Below are 21,014 nucleotides of genomic sequence, written 5' to 3' on the forward strand. Positions count from 1 at the left end.
GCAGGAAATCATCTAGATAGCCTAACAGGTGTTCTCCATCTCCAGCTTCTCTAATTCCATGAAAAATCAGCTGGCAAAAATGCTACAGCAGCACAGAATGCAGCGCATCTTCCCAGCTAGCAGCCTCAGCGACAGAATGTTGCAGCAGAATTAAGAGGAGACTAGCATATGTATAGCTGTATATTATGTGTAAGTATATAAAAATCAGCCATTTGTCTTGACAACATCCAAGCATCTTACAGGACACAGGCAGCAGTTTGGTATGGCATATTCCAACTGCACAGGATAATCTCCACATGGATTCATGAGCTTTTAAAGATAAGAAGCAGGATCTGTGATACTTAAGTGATTATGCAGCATTTGCCAATCACATTTTGGTAGCCAGAATGCAGCAGCAAAGACACAGCAAGAGACAGAAGAGCAAGCCAGCATCCAAGATAGAGGATGTGCCTCCTGCAATGGAGAAAAAGAGCATCCCAGACCACTTTTCCAGTCATTCCCCCTAAACCTAACACAGCATTTCACTTTAATCTTTGTTCAGACAGTTTAAGGCCATACGTTATGGAAGCATCTCAATGTTCTAATATTAGCCGGTGGGCTTGTTTATTTGTTATTGTTGCTAAGAGGAACTTGGAGCTTTGGAAACACTGAACCAGACCAGAATGCTATTGTGACAGCTGCCATTGGAAGCTGAAATCCATACAGTGCTTCCCTGACAACTGTTTGCCATTTTCCATTTTTAACAAACTGATTTCTTTGCCAATCAATACTTCTCCACTTAGGTGACCCCATCAGCTTCTGCAATTCCCAGAAACCTACCATCAGTCACTCTTCCGGTATCCCTGCTGTCATGAGACTTCACGTTAATAAATGAGGCATCTTGAACCCACTAGAGCAATGCATCAATGAAAATACTGCGTCTGAATATGCAGCGAGTGGAGATAGGGCAAGGATTTGGGGGTTTCTCCTTTCTACAGTTAACAGATTTAAAAGATGGCTCACTAACAAAAACGCAAGGCACCTAAAAGGACCCTACATTATTTATGTAAATTGATTTTGAAATGAAGTTAACCTTTTAGTCTTCCCTGTCTAATTCCAATCGCTCAAACATCTGGGCAGATTTCTCTGCCCAACATGCACTGCAGTACTGTCAAATCAGCACAAAGCCATTTTGAACGGTCTCAACAATATCCCACAATGGAACATTCATGGTAATCACAGCATTACAAAGCATTCTATGCAAGCTAATGGGGAAGAATTTGAAGACTGTGTAGCTGCAAGTGACTATGGCTAAGATTCCACTTGGATAATTAGCTTAACTTGGTCTAGCTAGTTGGTGCCTAACTCCCACCTGAGGGCAGAGTCCAGCTCGCTCAATGGTCCAGTCTGGCCACCGAAAGATTCAGATTTTGCAAATTGTAAGCTGTCATTTTCTTCAAACATAAGCTTCAGCCCTTATTGTTACAAAGCAACATCTAAATACGAACTGATAAGATATGGTCTTAGACAGCATACAACATCTGAAAGAAGAGGGTCAACTGCCTTTTATCAAAACAATCAATTTGAGGGACTATAATGAGAAGCAAAAAGCCATTCCGGCATTCATTTACTGAGGAAACTCTTTGAAGGGTGTGGAGGTCTGTTCATGGAAACTTGGATCATGATTTTGACTGAAAACTAGCAACCCTGTCAGAGAAACTTTGAAAGAAAATCTACTTTACAAAAGAAGAAAGGTAACCCTTAATAAGTGTAGACCTAGAACCGTGTTCTACATTTTGCTTTATATGGGCAACCATTCCGTTTCCAATATTCTTCCTCACTATTCATTTGAATCTCTGTTCTTGGTTAATAAAAACTTATTTGCATTAAATACATCTCAGTGCTGTGGTATTATAGTGTGTTTCCTCAACTGAATCAAACAAGCTGATGTACATACTGTTCCCTTTGGGGACAGCAAACGTTGCAATCTCTGTGAGGATTCGGTGCTGGGCTGCGATGTTTTCAGAAGGGCTTGGGTATACCTTATTACTTACAAAGCAAAGCAAGGGCTAGCACAGCCCAGAGGAGATGGTCTGGGTGGCTAGCAGACTGGCTAGCACAGTGTTGTCAGGGAGCTGACGACCAATTAAGTACAACCAAGTTGATCTCTCTCACTGAGGCAAGGAGGGTCACAAGGTAACTCACAGTCCTGGGTGGCATGTGGAACCAACACATCGGTGAAACTGGGAGGATTTACAGTTTGCTGGTTAGCTAAAGATCACATTCCCAAGTACCAGTAAATTAGACTGAGGTTCACATGTGAAAAGGTTGCGAACAGACAAAGAAGTTATTGTTTTTCTGTTTATTTTGGTTAAATGCACTATAGCAAAGGAAAAAATCAGGGAACAGAACAGCAGAAAAGGCAGGATGAGCAAAGATGCATATGCTAAGCCCACCAGAAAGCAGTTAGAAGAGTTGTTGCAGATCACTCATTGTTTTCTGCAGGAAAAAAGAGATGATTTGAAAACCCTTCTCATGAACTATGACTGGCACCACAAAGGGTAGCCAAGTTCCCCAAGTGCACATGAGGGCTTAGAAGCTGCAGAGACGGGTGGAAACCGACCTCCAAGCCTACAACTGAACCCAGAACGGATACAGCTGGAGAGAGAAAAACTGCAGTGGGAAACCTTTCAGCTCAAACTACAGCAAAAAGAGAAAGAAGCGATACCAGCATAATATCGATATATGGCAACTACTGGAGGAGGCCCTCATGCAGTGGATGACACTCCTTCCCAAAGTCACCCAATTGGGACAAACTGGGCACTGCATACAGAGAGATGGATTGCATTGAATATCTCACCACTTTTGAAAGAATAGATGGACTGCAAAAGATCCAGAAAACAAGAGGGTTCCCATGCTTACCTCCGAACTCTTGGGGAGAGCATTACAAGTATTTAATGAGGTTGACATCAAAGAGACTTTGAAATATAATGAACTTTAAAAAGCTGTGTTGCAAAGGTTTCCCAGAGCAATCATTTGGGATAAATCCTTAAGACACTGTACAAAAGGTCATGGATCTTGCTGATTCCCAGTTACAAGCCAGGTCATCCAGTGAGCAAAAACCACCGAGGGAAGGACAAAAGCCCAGGGTAAAGGAGGGGCTTAAGCACTCAACCCCAGAATGGATCCCTTTTGCATAATCACAATTGCAGGTCTCTATCACAGGAAGATGGTCCACAGAAGTGTTACTCTTGTGGCTCCACTAAGCACATGAGAAGTACATTCCCCAAAGATGGGGAAGCCCAATGCCAATCTAGGTGAATGCAACTAACTTAGACTCAGGATCTATGGGGTTCCTGAGGGGACGCCAGTGAATTTTATAAGGTCAGATTCATTGGGAGGTTAATATTAAAGGTGCCAAGGTAAATGCCAAGACATGCGAAGGTTGGAGAGAGACTAGTGGCCAGATTTCTTTGTTCAGATAAAACCTGGTTAGGGAAACCAATATTCTCCCTGGGGAAAATGTAAAACTCCTTGCACTGAGAAAGTATGAAACAACCACTGTTCCTTTAGCAAAAATACATTTAGAAAAGGAAGATCTAAAATGTACTTTAAATGTTGATATACTGGATAGCATTCTAGCAGATGTGTTAATTGGTAATGACATACTGTGTGTCCAAAGCGGTTAAAACAACTCAGTGAAAAGGAATATGGCTCTGTAGTCCCAGAAATAAACTAAGGACGGAAAGCAGCTGAGGGGGGAGGCAACGCTGAAATCCCTATTCAGCAGAGCAGGGTAGTGTCCCTTGGAGTGGGACAAGAGGAGTCACTCCTCATACCTCAGACAACTATCAGGGCTGGCAAAAGCGAGGAATTCGCAGCAGACCCCTCTGGACAGCCTATAGGTAATCATCTTCAGTGGGATCCCAAAGAAGTCCTGGGGAGCCTTATAAACAACTGATTGTGCCTGCTAAACTTTGTGTGGATGAAATATTGTTTGCCTACAACCGACCTTTTTCAGGTCACTTAGGGCATGTCTGCACCACACCATCACCACACCTGCAACTGGCCTGTGTTAGCTGACAGACTCCTGGGGACTCCGATTGGAGCCTGGGTTCTGGCACCCTCCCCCTCACAATGTTATAGTCCTGCAGTCTGAGCCCCAGGAGCCGGGTCAGCTGACACAGATCAGCTGCGTGTGTTTTACAGCAGGGCAAACACATCCTTAGGGTCAGAGAGGACATGTGAGAGGTTAAAGAAGAATTTTTATTGGCCAAACATTCAGAATGAGGTGAAGGATTACTGCAGATCCAGTGCCTTAGGTCAGAAGCGGAAGAGGTCAGAGCAAGTCTCCCCTACATTCCTTACCTGTAATCCAGGAGGGTTTTTTTTTTTTTTTTTTTTTTTTTTTTTTTTTAAGGGTGGCAATGGATATTGTTGGGCCTATGCCTTGGCCAACGTAGAGGAGAAATATATTCTGGAAGTAGTGGACTTCACTTCTAGATACCCCAGAGGCAGTTGCTATGTCTAATATAGAGGCTGACACTCATTAAGAAACTGATTGCGTTTTTTTAAACTACAAACGTGCACAACTGCACACAGGTGGCAAATGAAAACAGACACACTGCAGAGATCCTAAAAACTGTCCCGCAATATTTTTTACTGCAAATGAAAGTTAAAGGCATTTAAGTTAAAGTTATAGGATTTTAAGAAGAGAGGTACATCACCATCCCTAAATTCAATTTATGAGAGTTTAGCATCTCCAGGGATGGGAAGAAAAATGTCAGGCTCAAAATTTTATCTATCATGTATGGACTTTATTTCTACTCTCAGAACTGGAAGGTCCTTTAACCTGGCCATTTCTGCTCTTTGAATCACAAGCTCTATGCTATACCTATGGAACTGAAGTTCCCTGAACCCAACAGGATCAAATTCAAACTGGAAGTATTCAAATCTCTCAGGAGAATGGAAGCTGTGCAGTTAATGAATTAGCCAAAAGGAGGAGCAGAAAAGTGCAACTGAAATAGTTTTATTTTAATCGTAAATGCCAAAATTATAGTCTAATACTAGAAAGGAAAAATAGTTCTCTGAAGAGAGCCAGGAGCCTGAGGTGTGTTTGCATCTCCTGTGGGGAGTCTGGACCCTCTACAATTTTGCTTATTGTAGTATTACCCTCCCATACAGCTCGGCGCACCTCCAGAGCTCTATTGCAGGAGCCATAGAGGAACTGATGGCTTAGAGTGCAAGTGCCTTCTGCCTCCCCTTCACTGAAGCAAAGAGCAGGATGAGGGAAGAGGTTATTATTGGCTCTTTCATGGATGGTCTTGTGGCTAAACACAGAATGGGTGGCACCATGAAGTGCCACAGACCGTCACTAAGAATTTAACAATTTTCATTATAATCCTTTCCCCTCCTTCATTTTTGGACAAGCATCAAACCTGGCATAGAGCCATCTCCACTCAGGAGGGCTGGGAATTTGAGGGAAAACCATTATGATTTAGCTTACAAGAGTCAATTGTTTAAACATTTTTCTCCCATTGACAGTAATTGCTAACTTGTCAGAACCAGGCTGACAATTAGAAATATACAAATCAGCATTGTGCCTTTTTATTAATGTTTACTTGACTTAGTGCCACTGTTTAATTGGTTTACATGAAGGAATGCTGCTCATTTGATGTTCTACACTTCTCTCTCTCTCTCTCTTTTTTTTTTTTTGGTACAGAAAATCTTACTTTGCACTGTTTCCCCGAATTGAGGGTTGTATTACTCCAGAATTTGATCAAGCTAATTGCAGCCACATTGCATCTGCATTCAGTCACCATTCATTAATAAAACAGACCACCATATAGTTAGGATTAATTTGGACAAGCAGGACTTTTGGAGGCAAGGTCAAATACTAGCTACAAGCTTGTAGTTTCTGCAATCAGAATTGGAGGAGCGGAGAAAAAAGTCAACGAATTATGAGAAAAAAATAAGTGGATGGAAACTTTGAATTTGGGCACTTTTGATATAGAAGCTTATTACGGCTAAGATTGTTAGGAATGTTTGAAATAGTTTATTGAAATTAGGAGAAGCGATGACTCAGTAGCGGTCACTATGAGCTATGTATTTTAGTTATAAAAACAGTGTGTAGTTTGGAGCCATTCTCTGATGCTATCCTGAGAAACTTTTTCATCATACTTTACTCCATGACAGGGAAGCAACTGGCCATCATTGACCTGCTGTTAATTTCTCGATACCATCTCAGATTTTAGGTAGTTATCTGGGATGTTCCAAATCTGTTGCTTATGTCTGTGTGTGCTTAAATCTAATAAATAGTTTTAGATAAGTGCACTTGTTTCTATCCATCTTTCATCAGTCAGAAGTGCTGTGTTCCCATTGATTTATTCCTGACACTGCCTGGAGTGAAACAGTTTAGTTACCACTTTGGGTTTTAAAACCCTGGGTAAAATAATCTGAAACTGGCTACACCAGCCTTATTTCCTTCCAATCTTAAAATAATTCCATGTGATAAGAAAATAGGCAACACCAGCCTCATGCTTGCAGCAGTTTTTTAAATGCTGCTACTCCTAGAGCAACACCGACTGTCTAGCGACCACACCAGAATTCAGCTTCTGCTTAGTTATTCCCTTTCTTCCTCCTCCCGCACCCAGGTCTAGGTTGTTGTGATTGTAACTGCAAGCTGTTATTGCTCTGTGTTTTGTGGAATGAACATATCTTAGAGCAGAGTTCACTATAGAGCTGTATCCAGATCACACACCACCACTGTAACAGGCATCAGCATTTGTCTCTGAAGAAAGGCCAAAGACACTGAAATCTTCTAATTCCTCACCCCAGGAAGTGGTGCCTGAATAGCAAGGTTGAGGCACATCAAGAGGGCAGAGTGATAAATCTCAAACCAAACTCATTTTCACCTGTGACTTAGAGGATTTAATGCAAAACTTCAAAAATGGAAGGTAAGGACACTAGCTTATGAAACACCAAGCACCACCCAAAGAGAATGGTTCTATAAACTCTTCTCTGCACACACCGCAGATGAAGTGTGCCACCACTTTGATCACTAACCTTCTTCGCTCCCTGGCTTCTCCAGTTGAGGAATCCATTCCAGTAGTTGACATGGCATTGGCAGTTGTAACACCATTGGCAGTGCTGAAAACAGCGCGATTTGTGATTACACCTAGTGGAGTGCTAGCAGAGATGCTTTCTGTATTTTTTTCTACAGCAGAGTCAGTTTGTTGCCTATATGGAGCTCTGAAACATACAAGACATAATGGAATAGAAAGCATGTGAACTTGATTGTCTTAGAGATACGATACCTTCAAGGAAATATTATAAGCTAGGAACAATACAATTTTTGTTTTCCCCATTCTCTATCCCAGTTATGAAATTCCATTATGCCATTGTATTCATAAGAATGGCATTTTTAAGGATGTTTAGAAGAATAAGCCATAAGACGAAATAGTCCTGATATCACTACTGATGGTTGTACAAGTGACTGGAAAATTTGAGGGAATTTAACTGGTCAGTAAGCAGGAGAAGAGATGGACTAAGCTCTTGCAATTCAAAAAAAACCTCAGGGGCCCTAGAAATTGCACATTCTGTAAAAAAGAGCTGCCTAGAAAAATAAGGATGCATGGTTAATCACAACTCAGGAAGTGACACAGCTAATGTTGTTTATGCAATCTTAACTGTATATGCATTGTTAAAACACCCTGAACACAATATACACACTTTTTCACCTGAAATGCCTCATCAGCACTCACTGTGCAGGAGTTCATTATATAATGGAACTAATTTTCAATCTGTTTAAGAATTCAGAATCTCCAACCCTAAAACTGTGAGCCAGTTAAGGACATTAGCATTCTACAGCATTCGCTGAATGAGCCCTGAGCCCTTACCTGGTATACTGGCGGATTGATGCAGTAGTGTTCGCACTAACAGATGTAGGACAGGAAGAGGCAGGTTGCCACTGGGTGCCCAATGAGGTAGATGAACCAATGGTAGTGGGTGAGGTAGCAGGAGATGTATTACGATTGGCTGAAATGTAGGGACTGTTGAGGTCACTACTTCTACCAAATGAAGCACTGTAAAACATCACAAGATCACTCCCTTCAGAGCATGGCTAACCAGTTGCGGACCATCACAAGCCCTTAGGTAAACTGGAAGGGGAACATTTTACATCTCAGCAAAATGAATGCAAGAGACAGTAGAGCAGTTCCCAAACATTTTCCCTGCATGACCCCATTTTCAGATATGTTGTTTCCCACTACCCCAGACAGCATGGAAATTGATGTTTAAAAATGGTGTCCTCCATGCAGTGTGACCTCACATGCACTGTACATGCAAGGTCACACCACAAGGAGGATGCCATTTTGCTTTACAAAATAGCGTCCTCTGGAATGCATGACCTCACACATATACGGTCTGTGCAACATCATGCTGCATGGAGGGCACCGTTTTGTGGAGCAAAATAGCATCCTCCATGCAACATGACCTCATGCATATGGTGCATGTGAGGTCACGCTGTGCGGGGAGGCCATTTTGTAAAATGGCATCCTCTGCACGCTCGGGATAGCTGTGACCCCATCTGCTGATGAAACGACCCCACTTGGGGTCATGACCCACAGTTTGGAGACTGTGGCATTAGAACATTCAGAGATCATTGAAGATCACACTCTGAACTTACATAAATGATGCAATGATGGGCCTGCTCTGTAAGTCCAGGGGAGAGCACAATGGAATGGAAGTGAATCAGGGAAGTTCAGAGAACAGGCAAAACCAAGGAAAATCCTGATCCCACCTGAAGCAGCACCACTGGCATGACCAGTAGCGTTCTCAAACATTGGGGAAAGGTGGAGACAAATAAGAGAGGCTCAACTCACTTAACCCAAGGAAGGTATATCTATTTAGTTTGTCTGACACTGCCCAACATAAGACCCTGTTTCCAACTTTGCAAAACAACTGTTTGGGTTAAGAATGTCCATGCTGTCAAAAAGATGCTAGATTTGTTTGATTTGTTATGTTAATTCTTGCATGTTCTAGTATCAACAAATGACCTGAACTAGACCTTTATAGCCAGTCTACACTCAAAAATGGAAGTGTTATGGTTGGTTGTCTGCCAAGGGTGCTGAATTGTTTCACCACTAGTTCGCGCACTTGGGGTGTTCTGGGGACGGGGGGGAGGGATGACACTTTTAGCATCATTGAGAAATATTCTTATCGTCATTTGCCAAGTCTAAAGAACACCTTCTGCAACAGTACTAAAAACAGCTGTCCCCTCCACATTAGCAGGAAAGCCATTTTCAAAACTTACACAGGGGCACCCATTGTTGATAGCTGGTGTCCACTGTGGGTCCATTTGTAAACATAGATGAGCATTTATACAGTTTGAATGAGTTTGCGATTAATTAAAGCTACATGTTTATGGGAAACGCAGAGGTTAAGAAGAAAACTGAAGTCTCAAACATGGAGCAGTCTTGTACTCCTCATTAAACCATACTGAAAAACTGTGGAGCTTTTTCCATTAACTATTTCAGAGTACGGCATGTCCATTTTAAAGGCACATCCTAAGATACAGGGAATGGATTTTTACAGTCATATTTAGACTGTAGACCTATTTAGACCAGAGTCACTTTTAGCACCAGGAAGTCAAGGTTCCCTTCCTCATGATACATGCTGGTGTATGAGACTAGAATCTTTCATGACTTACAGATCTTTAACACTTCATACATAAGCTATAAATAGCTAACATTTATCTGTACTTTACTATGGAAGGAAGTTTGAGACTATTATACAAACTGATCACAAGTTTACTCTTACTGCATAAGAGGAGCACATCATCACTTTGTTTTTTGCAACCACACAGTTGCATGTTATTCCTACTATGTAAAGATATTATCCTTTCACATGAATGCTTAAACGAGGCATTTCACAGAAAATAACTTGACTGTGCAATTCCAGAAGTAGTTAGTACTAGACAAAGCTTCAGCTAGTGCCTCCAAGTTTAATCATGGCAGCATGGTGCGGGTTAGGTAAATATTACTTGTAAGTCTGATTTTGAATTAGCTGAGACACAAAGCAAGACAATTTTAATATCTCAGCAGAATTGAGATTGTTCAATAATGTTACTGACCTGAACCCTCTCAGCTAAGGTGACAGCATCTATGTTTTGTGTAAGATACAAATCTGACTGCAGAAGTCAAAATCTGCAGATGTAACCAGCTCCCACCTGTCTGACTGTCAAGTGAGAGACAAGGCACACATCATGGACTGGTAACATCAGATGCCAGGATAGATGTAAAGTCGTTGGAACGGAACACTGCCTCAGGAGAAACGTCTCCTGCTTTGAAAACATCCAGCTGCTTCTCCTTTTGTATGAATAACTTCCATTGCTCAGCAGCTAGATAACCTTATCCTATGAAAAGGCTGAACTTTTCCATCATCCCCTAAATACTAGAATGTGAGTAATGTGTTAACATTCACAAGAATCTCCTTCGCCCCCTATACTTCACATTAAGGACAAATTATTCAGTTTGGGGATCCAGCACTTGGCAAAAGCCTCAACTAAAATCTTAAACTTCACTTCCCTTGCACTAATGATCAGTGATGGTTTTACAGGCTGAAGTTTTATGCAGACACACTTATGAGTAGGCCTGGCATTTCACAAGGCAAGTTCGGGGTGAAGTGGCCTCCCCTAGCTCACTGTCCCCCTTCACTAGGAGCAAGTTTCCTCCCTCTCCCAACTGACACAAGGCAACTCTAGAATGTAAAGCTTGTCATAACAGAGCAGGTCATTGGTCCATTTAGTCCCAGAGCAGCCAATAGCAGCTAACTTCCAAGGAAGGTGTACCTCTCCCTTCCAAAATGGTAAGGGACAGGGCCAACTGAGGAAAGCAACATGCAAAGCAACTTTCTTTCCTGACTCTGCTTCCCCATCCCACCAGCAAGTAGCAGTTGCCGATGTAGAGTGGCACATGCACCTGCACAAAAACTATTTTTTCTGCTGCCAGAAGAAATGCACTATGGTTGGTTGATTTTGGATACCAGTCACATTCCCCACAAGTACAGCTGTTAACGCTCATGAACTTTGGAGCCCAGATATTCTTCTCCAGCTGCTGGCCTTGGACTTAAGAGAAGCAACACAGACAGAAGAGAAGGGAAACAGGAATGTGCCAGGTTATTTTTGGATACTTTGTTATCCAAAGTTGAATGTGCAACACCATTAGAGATGGGCTACCCTAACTTCCTGTTTAGTACCCCATGGGGTGGCATTTTACAATTCCATTCCTTCACCTTAGGCTTCAGATGATTTTTGTTTTTAGTGGTCTAACACAACTATACCAGTATAATTTGTGGAAATGTTTGCATCTGAATGATGTGAATGCAGTATTTAAAGTTTAGCACAACAATTAAAAAAAAAATCAATGAGAACATAAGTCTCAGAAGACACGGTTTCTAATGAAAAAGCTAAGCAGACCTTGATTTTTGCTGCTGGGTGTGGGAAAGCAGTGAGGACACCAAGGCCAGCCACACCAATGTAGCAATGAGAAAGAAAGCAACCATTCAAAAGCCAGGATGGCATGTTAAGGATTTCAGTTTTGCTCAATAAGCAACTTATTTAAAACGTTACAGGTTGTACCTTTTCAGGTAGGTAGATACGTAGGTGGAAGGTGCACCAATCTGGGGGGCTTCGTTTCCCTTTGGTTCATCCCTCCACGGCTGCCGGGTGTAGGAGCCACTCCGCACCAGGTTAACAGCAGATTCTCTGTTGAGGCAGGAGAGAGCACTATGGCAGTTTAGAAAGACTCTGGAGCCAAGTAGTCTTGGTTTATCACACTGCCAAGCACGAAGATAAGTGCTGGAGTCTCAACAGCCAGTGGCAAAAGCGAAGAGCCCTGCACATTCAGGCATTGCACACCCTTTTCCAGCCACAGTGCTGATTCACCACAGGGATAACAGGGCCATTTTGATTAGTTATTTGCCTTAAAAATTAGCTCTAGACATTGCCAAGTATTTATTACATATTTAATGTCACAAGAGTGCATGGTGTTTTGCACACACTAACACAAGGTCTCTGACCACAGGCACTTAATCCGAATTCAAACTGTTTACAGAAAATCACTTAATTCATTAGATAATGCCATTACCTAGGGGGATCTTGCTCTCCCTGCCTCTTTTCCTGCTCCCCCCGCCACACTACATAGCACTGCACAACAACTGGTCAAGTGCAGTAGCTGCATGTCTGGGAGGGTACTTTATATCTTCAGAGACATCAAGGACTGGTCGCTGCCAGAGACAGGATACCAGGCCATGGACCAATGGTCTGAGCCAATATGGTAAGTCTTAGGCTGCTATTTGCTTAGGAGCCATGAGCAGCAAGTATAAACATTTAGCAGCGCCTACAACTGTGTGTCATGATTCAGAAACAAATAAAACGAATGCCCCCATTAGTATGAAAGTGTGAAGGAGCAGGGTAATGGGAGTTCAGAATCTGAGCTGAAGTCTCTTACTCCCACGCTGGAAGTGTCTTGTTCGCTGGCCATTTCCCTTTTGCCAGTTATAAGAATCAAACCCTATTTGTAACATTAGCTAACATGCTTCAGAGCTTTCAATTGTTTTTCAATTTGATTTCAAGCCATTCACGCTGTTCTACTTTGAGCCTCTAGTGGATTCCATGAAGCACGATTTGGCTTGTGTTAAAAGAAAAAAGTACTGGAAAAACCAGTAGCCACAGTGTACTGTGTGATACAATCTGGTAATGTAATTTAGCCTTATCCTTTTCATTCTCCATCTTAAAAAGCAAGGGACACTTAACAGCAATCAGCTGGGTACACCACACAGTCTGACGCACCGTTCAAAAACCACTCAGCCTTATCAGTCATCCCTCCTGTAATTTCAAACACAGATTGTCTGCTAAAATCGAAATAATGGGGGCAGTTTGAGATTAAAGCTAGAGCACGGCAGGCAGGATGCAACAACCGCAGAGAATCTATAATTCCGTGAAATTGTTTCTCAGAGCCTATTTGGTGTAACTGTTTCACAACAATTATAGTTCATGCTGGCTCTAGAAATCAAGCTAAGCTCAAATCTTGCTGCCATTAGATCACATTGCAAGGAACCCACTGGAGGCAGCATTTCCCCAAATCATGTTATGAGACAGATACTGCTCCGATTTTCATGTTGCAGCAGCAGCTACGGGCAGCCAAACAACGATTGGGGTCCCATCGTACTAGGCACTATACAGATACACAGCAGAGTCACTGCACCGAAGAGTTCACAAACTTGAGCTACACCAAGAAGCAAGCAGTGGACAAAAACACCTGGGATGGAGGGGAATGACATTTAAGCAAGTTATAGTACAATAAGCAGGGGTCTCAGCTAAAGTTCAAATTGAGACTCATTTTAGAGGACAAGGCAGCACCTGCATAGTATTGCAATGGATGCTATAGATGTGTGTATAATAATCATTTTCAGCATGTCACATATTTTAGATTATTGGCACACTTTCAGAATTTAAGTGTTTAGGGAGCAGATACTATCGCCTACTGAGGGTAGGGCTTATTAAAATTAACTTTTCATAAAATGTTGCCAGATTTTTAGACATTTCAAACACCTCTGCATTTGAGCGTGATGAGTGAAAAGTATGAAGCATGAGCACAAAAAAAGGAGAAAGGCATTTCCAAGGATTGAATTCCAGCAGAATTTTCACCAGGATAAAATCTGAGCTTTTAACTCAGAGTCAAAGTCCTACCTGTTTTCCTTTTCTTCTATGTCACCCGTACTGCTTAGTCTTCTAGGGGCTATTGGGGCAAAGTAGTTTTTGCTGTCCTTATCCTGAATTAAAAAAACAGAAACAAGTATTTCAAGATCAAGAATATTCCACATGGAAATTGTACCTTCACTGGCATTCAGCAACACCTCTGAATTATAGTCTTTCTATTCTTGGAGAGAGATGAGTCCATTTTTAATTTTTCAAAAATTGCCAGTTTTCAAGGCTTTGGCTCCAAATTAAAAATTTGGCATGGAGGAGTCAGCCTGGAACCATTTCAAGAAATAGCCCAAAAGATCTGTTATCTAGAATTACCACGTCCTTTTTAAGAGAATTAGATTCTCTGGCAACTAGTATGGTAAAGGTGAGCATAATAATCTAGAGCAGCTTCTAAATGAAGATAGATTGTGTGTAAGAGGGCAGCAGAGCTGAATGTACAGACAGCACACTGAGGAAGACCTTAGATTAAGAGCAGCAGAATATCTAATGAATACAGGCCACTGACTGGATTAGACAGCCCTCTCCACCCCCCCCAAAGGAGGTGGGATGCCAAACTGATGGGGGATTGCTAGGCAGGCTCTAATTTAGGTAGGAAGGAGTAAAAGAAATGCTTTGGCTGAACTCCACCAATTTTGCTTGAACTAACATACAAAGTAAGAGAACGTGTTTTTCAAATCAGGAGGAAAGTATAAATGTACTAAAGCATCTGAACACAAATGCAACCAGCATGAAAAGAAGTTACAAGAAGAATGAAAAGGGGAATTAAAATATGGTGATTATGAACTAATGGCCATAACAAACCGAGTGGGATGACCCTTAAAAATGGGATGTCAGTATAGATGGGTAAGCTTGGGAAGCATCTCTCAGATGGGATTCACTGCAAAGTGTTTTGAGGCAAAACCAGACCTTTTCTTTGTTGTCTAATAACGCAGAAATCCGGGGACTCGATGAAGAGCGGTAGACCGAGGACCCTCTCTCTTTCAGTGCCTCACGGGAAGCAGCAACTTCGCTTAGCATATTGTGGCTCCCAGTTTTCCGTAGACCTAGCCTCCAAGATGAGGGAGATTCATCCTTTTGCTCCTCTGATTTGTTGAGCAAACTGGTCAGCTGTGGCTGGAGAAGACAACAGCGGGTAGGAAGCTAGAGTACTGCAGACAGTATATAATTTAAACTTTCCAGAGAGTTTTACTAAGGAAGTTAGCCTTTAAAGCACGATTCAACGCAGTCACCTGTGACAGCCAGACACATGCACACACAATTCTAATTTGTAAACTCACATTAATGTTAAGTAAGATATAGAGAGGAATAAAAAGGTGCAATATATAACAGTTATCAGCATGAGTTCAGGAAGGGTGCATTACTCAAGAATGGCAGAGGTACAAGCTCATCCCACATGAGTGCAAGTAAATCCTTCATGAAAGAAACCAGACAATCATGTATTCTGTACGTATTGCTGACATGCCTCTCTGCGTGTGTTTATTTTATTATGGATTTCAGCTATACAATCACATACTATTTCTCAAATATACAATTGTTTCAGCTACAGATATGCAGCATGTTGTAGTCCTGGTATATTACTTTATGGATGCCAGAGAGGTCCACGAAAATAATCAAAATAGAAGAGGGAGGCTCCTGCAGAGTATGTGCTTCAGTCTACTCATTTGCAAGGCTATAGGAGAGATGTGTATTTTACTTCAGTACCTGAATAGTATGCACTCAATAATTAACACTATTGCGATGCATATTTACAATGGGATAGAAGTATTTTGCACATGGGATCTTAATCCTGGCATTTCAAGTTTTATGTACTTAACTCTGCAACCTTAATGTTCTTTTAACATAGTTTTGGATGGATTTCGCTCTCAGGGAAAAGAGCTAGACACTACCAGATTACCTTAATCCATGTACCTGATGGAGACCATAGAGCAATTAGATTTTTACCCTACAAGATACAGTGAGACCACCATACCGACATTTCCCAACAGGAAATCAAGTCTGATGGTAGTGAGACACAGGAAGAGACACATAGAAGTTTGGGAGGTAGGAGACAGTTTTGTTTTAAGCAAAATTGTGTTAATTAAGAGATTTTGGTTAATTCTAATGAGTGTGTACACAAGGAGTTTATCTAGAAACACACACACACCTGTTCTGTGTTAAACAACTTAAATTAATCAAAAGCCTCAATCTACTGAGATTTCTGATTTTCATACTTGCATAGGAGGCACTCATCTACTTGAGGTAGCTGCAATGCTCTGCAGCAGGGAAGGGGTTAACTGCACTACTCATAGTTGCTAGTTCTTCTCTCTTCCACCTCATCACTTGCCTGGTTGAGTAAATTTAAGTTTATGCAGTAGGGAGCGCTATCTTATTTGCTCTGGGCAATCAGTTAGGCTTATTGGCATGTAGAAAACAATTCATGACTAAGCACGAAACCTCTTGCATCTCTCATATCTATTCTCAGACTCTAAAAAAGTAACTGAACATACAATGACAATCTGCACTTCAGTGTATGAACCTGATGCATTCAGCACGGGGCCACCAAAAAGAATGCAAGATATAAAAGTTACTCAGCTATACCTGGATATTCTTTGAGATATACGCTCCCTATCTGTATTCCACGCGTAGGTACATCTGTGCTCCTTGTGCCTGAGATCAGAGAATTTGCAAGTAGTGTCTGTAGGTCTGCGCCTTCACCTTGGAGTTCCTTGTGTTCCTGGAACACCAACGGCTTAAGAGAAGGTGTGGACCAAGCGCTTCTCCAGTTCCTTCTCTATGGCAAATCCAGTCATGATCCAAAGTAGAGGGGAAAAAGGGTGGGTAGTGGAATACAGATGACAGTACCATCAGATGCGTGCATAAAGGAAGGTAACTCCATCATGTACCTGTTCCAGGTTCAGCTACCATACCAGGAAAGCTGTGACCTTGGCAGGGATTGTTACTTTGGTATCCAGTTGCCACTTGTCCATTGTTATTGCCCTTCAGTTGTGGGTGAAAAATGCAAGGTGGCCACCAAAGGTTTGGGAGGCAGCTGGGGACAATATCAATGAATGAATGTGGTTTTCAACCACCCTGTCAAAACTAACCTGTAGCTAGTGGATAGGGTTGAGTGGCTGAGGTTGAAAGAGCTGCCTACCTTGGGCTTTTCACCTTCTGACATTTGCATAGCAGTTCGTAAGGGTGCTGGCAGTAGAACGGCTGAAGGAGATATGTGTTTATGGTGTTTCCTCTTTGGTGCTGTGTATAAGTGTCCAGGGAGTGGAGGATTTTCCTGGAGTCTTAATGAGTATAGTGACTTGTCCATCTTTTTGTTAAAGAGGTTAGACCCAAAGGGCAAGTCCTCAGTGCTATTCTAGACCTCCCTGTGGAAGCCCAAAGAGCGAAGCCACAATTCATGCCTCAACTATCGCTGTGGCAATAGCTCTAGCTCTTGATGTAGTATCAGCAGTGTCCATTGCAAATGGAAGAAAAATCTTAGTCACCAGTTTTGCCTTCATTGGTGAGGGCTTGGAATTGGACCCTGTCCTCTGAGGGAGTGTCTCTGAGCAATTTCTTCGCTAACAGGGCCTGATAGTTAGCAATGCTAAACTGGAAGCGGGTGGATGAAAATATTTTCCTCCCTAGAAGGTCAAGGCATTTAGCACCATTGTCTGCAGGAATTGCCTTGGGGTGTTTGTAATGTTCTGCTCAGGACACCCAGAACTGGGAGCTGCTGTTATCCCTTTGTCTAAGCAAGAGTGAGAGCTTTACTGCTGCAAGCTGTGTGTCAGTTGTCTGACATCCGCCTGCCTACTTTGCCAGAAAACTCTTCAAGACTCAGCCAACTTAAACTTTGCTTTGCAGGTAACAACCAATGAACCCCCGTTCCCCGGAGACATCTCCCTGTCATGTCCAGTCCCTCTCACTGGACAAATCACAGAAATTAAGTTTGCTGCCTCAACGAGACAGAGCACACACAGCCTGCTAGGTTAGCATCATTTCACTTTAGTGCAACAGCACTGAGATGGTGTAGAGCAGCGGCTCTCAACCTTTTTTTCCCCAAGTACCAGTCAGATCAGGTCAAGAACCCCTGGTCCTGACCCGAGTGGTACTACAGTAAAAAAAGGACGGAACTACCCTCCGCCGAATCCTGCATGCCGTTAACCACATTTCGGCGGCACGGTTTCTAACATGCGGAGCACGAGGTGTCCCGGTGATTGGGACTGATGGTGGTCAGCATGGCATGGTGGTCAACAGATCCTTCTGGGAACTAGTCGGTGTAGCTGAAGAGGAGTCAAACCTGGAGCTCCCAGTCAGTGCCAGCGGGCGCCGAATCTTCTGATTATGAACTGAAGCCAGAGCCAACACCAATGGATCTTTTTTCCTTTCACACCTTACCTGGTGGTCAGGAGTTTTAGGCAGACCTAAGTCTTTAGGACCCACACCAGGACTCACCTGACTCGGACGGAGCCAGGGAGAGATCCTTCTTTTTAAAAGGACATGTGGAAAGGGATCTGTTCTTGTGTCTATGAGAGTGTGCTTTACTCTCATAAGAGGCCTGAGGCAATGATTACTTGGGCTTAACAGCCCTGGCCTCTGCTCCAGAGCTCATGCGCAGAGAGGCACTGCCTGCAGACTGAGGCCTATTTGCCAGAGGGTTCACCTGGCCTGGATCTGACTCAGTCTCATGACTTTCTCCATGAGGTACTTCCTCGGATGAGACTCTCATCCTTCTCAGGTTTGGGGAGGGAAGCAAAAGCAGATGCTGCACTTGGTGGAAATGTGAGCCTCCCCAAGACGGTGAAGGCAGCGCTAGTAGTCATCACTGACTGAGAAGGAGAAGGAGACATTTCTTAAACTCGGAGACTCTGGGCGTAGTCCTCCTTTCAATGAGAGTGGAAAAATACAGAGAAGAGGGCCCCTAACGTGAGGGGGAACTAAACTATGCTAATGGGAAAACTGAAAACACTAGAAACTATACAAATATTATATTTACAGGTATGAAAACAGTGCAAAGGATTCCGACCCAGGCTGTGCAACAGTAAGAAGGAACAGGAGAGGCGAGTGGTCCTCACTTCTCCTTATACCATTGATACTGAGAATAAAGAGCACGAGGACCCACGCATGGACCAACAGACTACTTGCCGTTCTCCAGCCCTAGGCACATGTGGAATACACATAGGGACCAGCACTCAAAGAACAACTGCTGGCTCCTGCTAGCCAAGTGGATTTAGAGTCAGAAGAAGTTTACATCTGATCTCCGTAGCTGTAGTGAGCTTCATTTAGGTGGGGCGGGAATCACTGCCAGAGAAATGACAGGCAATCTCACCTCTCCCTCATTATTGTAGCATCATAGCCTATACAGTCCTGTCGAGTCTGGGGCAGGTTAGGTAACCAGGGTGGCTCTTTAGACTGTGCGCTGCAACGCCAATTGCACTGCTGTCACATTCCTGTTTTTGCATTTCATGGCAGTTTTATCAGTAGCTGCCACAAAGACTGTTTCAATGGAGTTCTTTGTTGCAGTACTTCTGCTCAACGGAACTAGAGGGACAGAGGTAGATAAAACTGCTTCTGTCACCAAATAGGCAGCGGGGTCTTTCCCACGCCAGAGAACCAGGAGTACTTGTTAACCAATAAAGTGTTTTTAAATGGCCCGACTTATTTCAGAGGGTGATGTAATGGAAAGAGCTCACCAGACAAAATCAGCACCATTTGGGCATGTCCCATACTATTATGGTGTTAACTGTGCATCTTTGTTACACCAGAGAGAGAATAGTATCTGATTGTAAGTCTTGAAACCCTCTGTACATCAGTTTAAGAACACCTATTCTCCAGTGCAACCAACAGCTTTAAAGCTACAATGAAATGCACAGTTGGACTCCAAGTCAATCCCCAATTCACTTACTTTTCTGGCAGGAGATGCAGTGAAGAAGTTATGGTCTGGTGGTGGTATTTGCTCAGTGATGCTAGTCCTGGGTTCACGATCAGAATGGTTGGCAAAGGACTCTTTCTTTCCCTCTACAATTTTAGACAAGGGGAGGAAAAACAAGGTGTTTGAATGTTGCATTTCTAAATCGTCCCCTCTTTACCTTTGCGATGTGCAAATAAAGAGATCCAAAGCTGTGCAATTACAGAACATTCTAATTCCTCAGACTCAGAATAAAGGGAAGCATCCCTAAGTCTACTCATTGAACAAAAGGTATTTCTGCCCAGTCCTGAGACACCTCTGCACTAAGGGGTTACAGCTGACAGCATACTTTTACACAGTCATCTGTTTCACCTCCAGCAAGCAAACCAGCCTTTCTTTCCAGAGAGGGTTTGAGGCCAGATAGACTTCATTCATTAGATTTCCTTTAACTGATCATTCTTGCTGGACAGGTGGGTCTGAGAACTAGATTGAAGTATTTAACCATGGGTTTGTGGGCATAGCTTTTGCAGAGAAAGGAAGATGCGAATCCAATGGGATAACTTATTGTGTATTTCTGTGTACAGCTGGGACTATCTGCTCACTCTAGAGACAGTCAAAGAAACTCACCTAAAACAGCTTCCACCATTAAGGCTTTTTGATTTCTATGTGCAAAGCTGCTGCAGGATGTTCAGTCTACTGCATCAAAGTGCCACAGAACTAGAGGCCTTTCTTCAGATGTTAAGTTCAGCTTATCACAGAGCCTCGTGTAATGGATGATTGCAAAGACTGCCACGTTTGCTCCAGGCCTTGCCCTCCACCCACAAAAAAGGCTCTCCTTTCACAACTGAGAGCATCTTATACAGAAAGGAGTTTTGATTAGGCAAGTCACCAGCACTGTTATCACATTGTCACTGGTAGCAAATGAGCTGTCATTTGCAATCGATAAAATACTATTATGCATAAGAAAACGGTTCAACATGGAGCTCATCAGGCATGATACCCTGTACCATGGATATCATAGCCCCTCTGCAAGACCGATGCCTTTACCCCCAGAATATAGCATTTGGTTCCAAACACCTTGTTACCTAAAGGACACAGGAAACTGCACACAAGAGCAACTAAAGCGATTAAGGACTTGAATGGATTGTCAAAGAGAGGTAAATATGTACAGTCAAAGAATTTTTGCTATAAGCTGGGGATGTATCAGTTGGAAGTGACCGCGGAGGAGAAAGACCTGGGTTTACTGGTTGATCACAGGATGACTATCAGCTGCCAATGTAATGCGGCTGTGAAAAAGTCCAATGCAGTCCTAGGATGCACTGCCTTCCTCTGCAATATGGGGCATGGGTCACTTACAGGTTTAAACTAGTGTAAAAGGTGGAT

The 21,014-nt window shown here is 42.8% G+C and overlaps 1 protein-coding gene across 4 annotated transcripts in view; it reads right to left on the bottom strand.

The window, feature by feature from the left end:
* Window positions 1-21,014, bottom strand: part of PPP1R12B (protein phosphatase 1 regulatory subunit 12B) — a 145,353-nt gene that overhangs the window by 77,855 nt on the left and 46,484 nt on the right. For all 4 annotated transcript variants that reach the window (XR_010916859.1, XR_010916860.1, XM_067531427.1 and 1 more), the window contains exons 9-14: window positions 19,629-19,741; window positions 14,654-14,860; window positions 13,730-13,812; window positions 11,618-11,743; window positions 7,878-8,063; window positions 7,045-7,230 (exon numbers count right to left, since the gene is read on the bottom strand). Coding sequence is in view for 2 of the 4 variants with exons in the window: in XM_067531427.1 (XP_067387528.1) it covers window positions 7,045-7,230; window positions 7,878-8,063; window positions 11,618-11,743; window positions 13,730-13,812; window positions 14,654-14,860; window positions 19,629-19,741 (901 nt within the window). In the remaining 2 variants the exon portion in view is untranslated. The remainder of the gene's footprint in view (window positions 1-7,044; window positions 7,231-7,877; window positions 8,064-11,617; window positions 11,744-13,729; window positions 13,813-14,653; window positions 14,861-19,628; window positions 19,742-21,014) is intronic.

The sequence above is a fragment of the Emydura macquarii genome, unplaced genomic scaffold, assembly GCF_026122565.2.
Source record: "Emydura macquarii macquarii isolate MOO-44397 ecotype Brisbane River unplaced genomic scaffold, CSIRO-AGI_Emac_v2 contig_3220, whole genome shotgun sequence".
Classification (NCBI taxonomy): domain Eukaryota; kingdom Metazoa; phylum Chordata; order Testudines; family Chelidae; genus Emydura; species Emydura macquarii.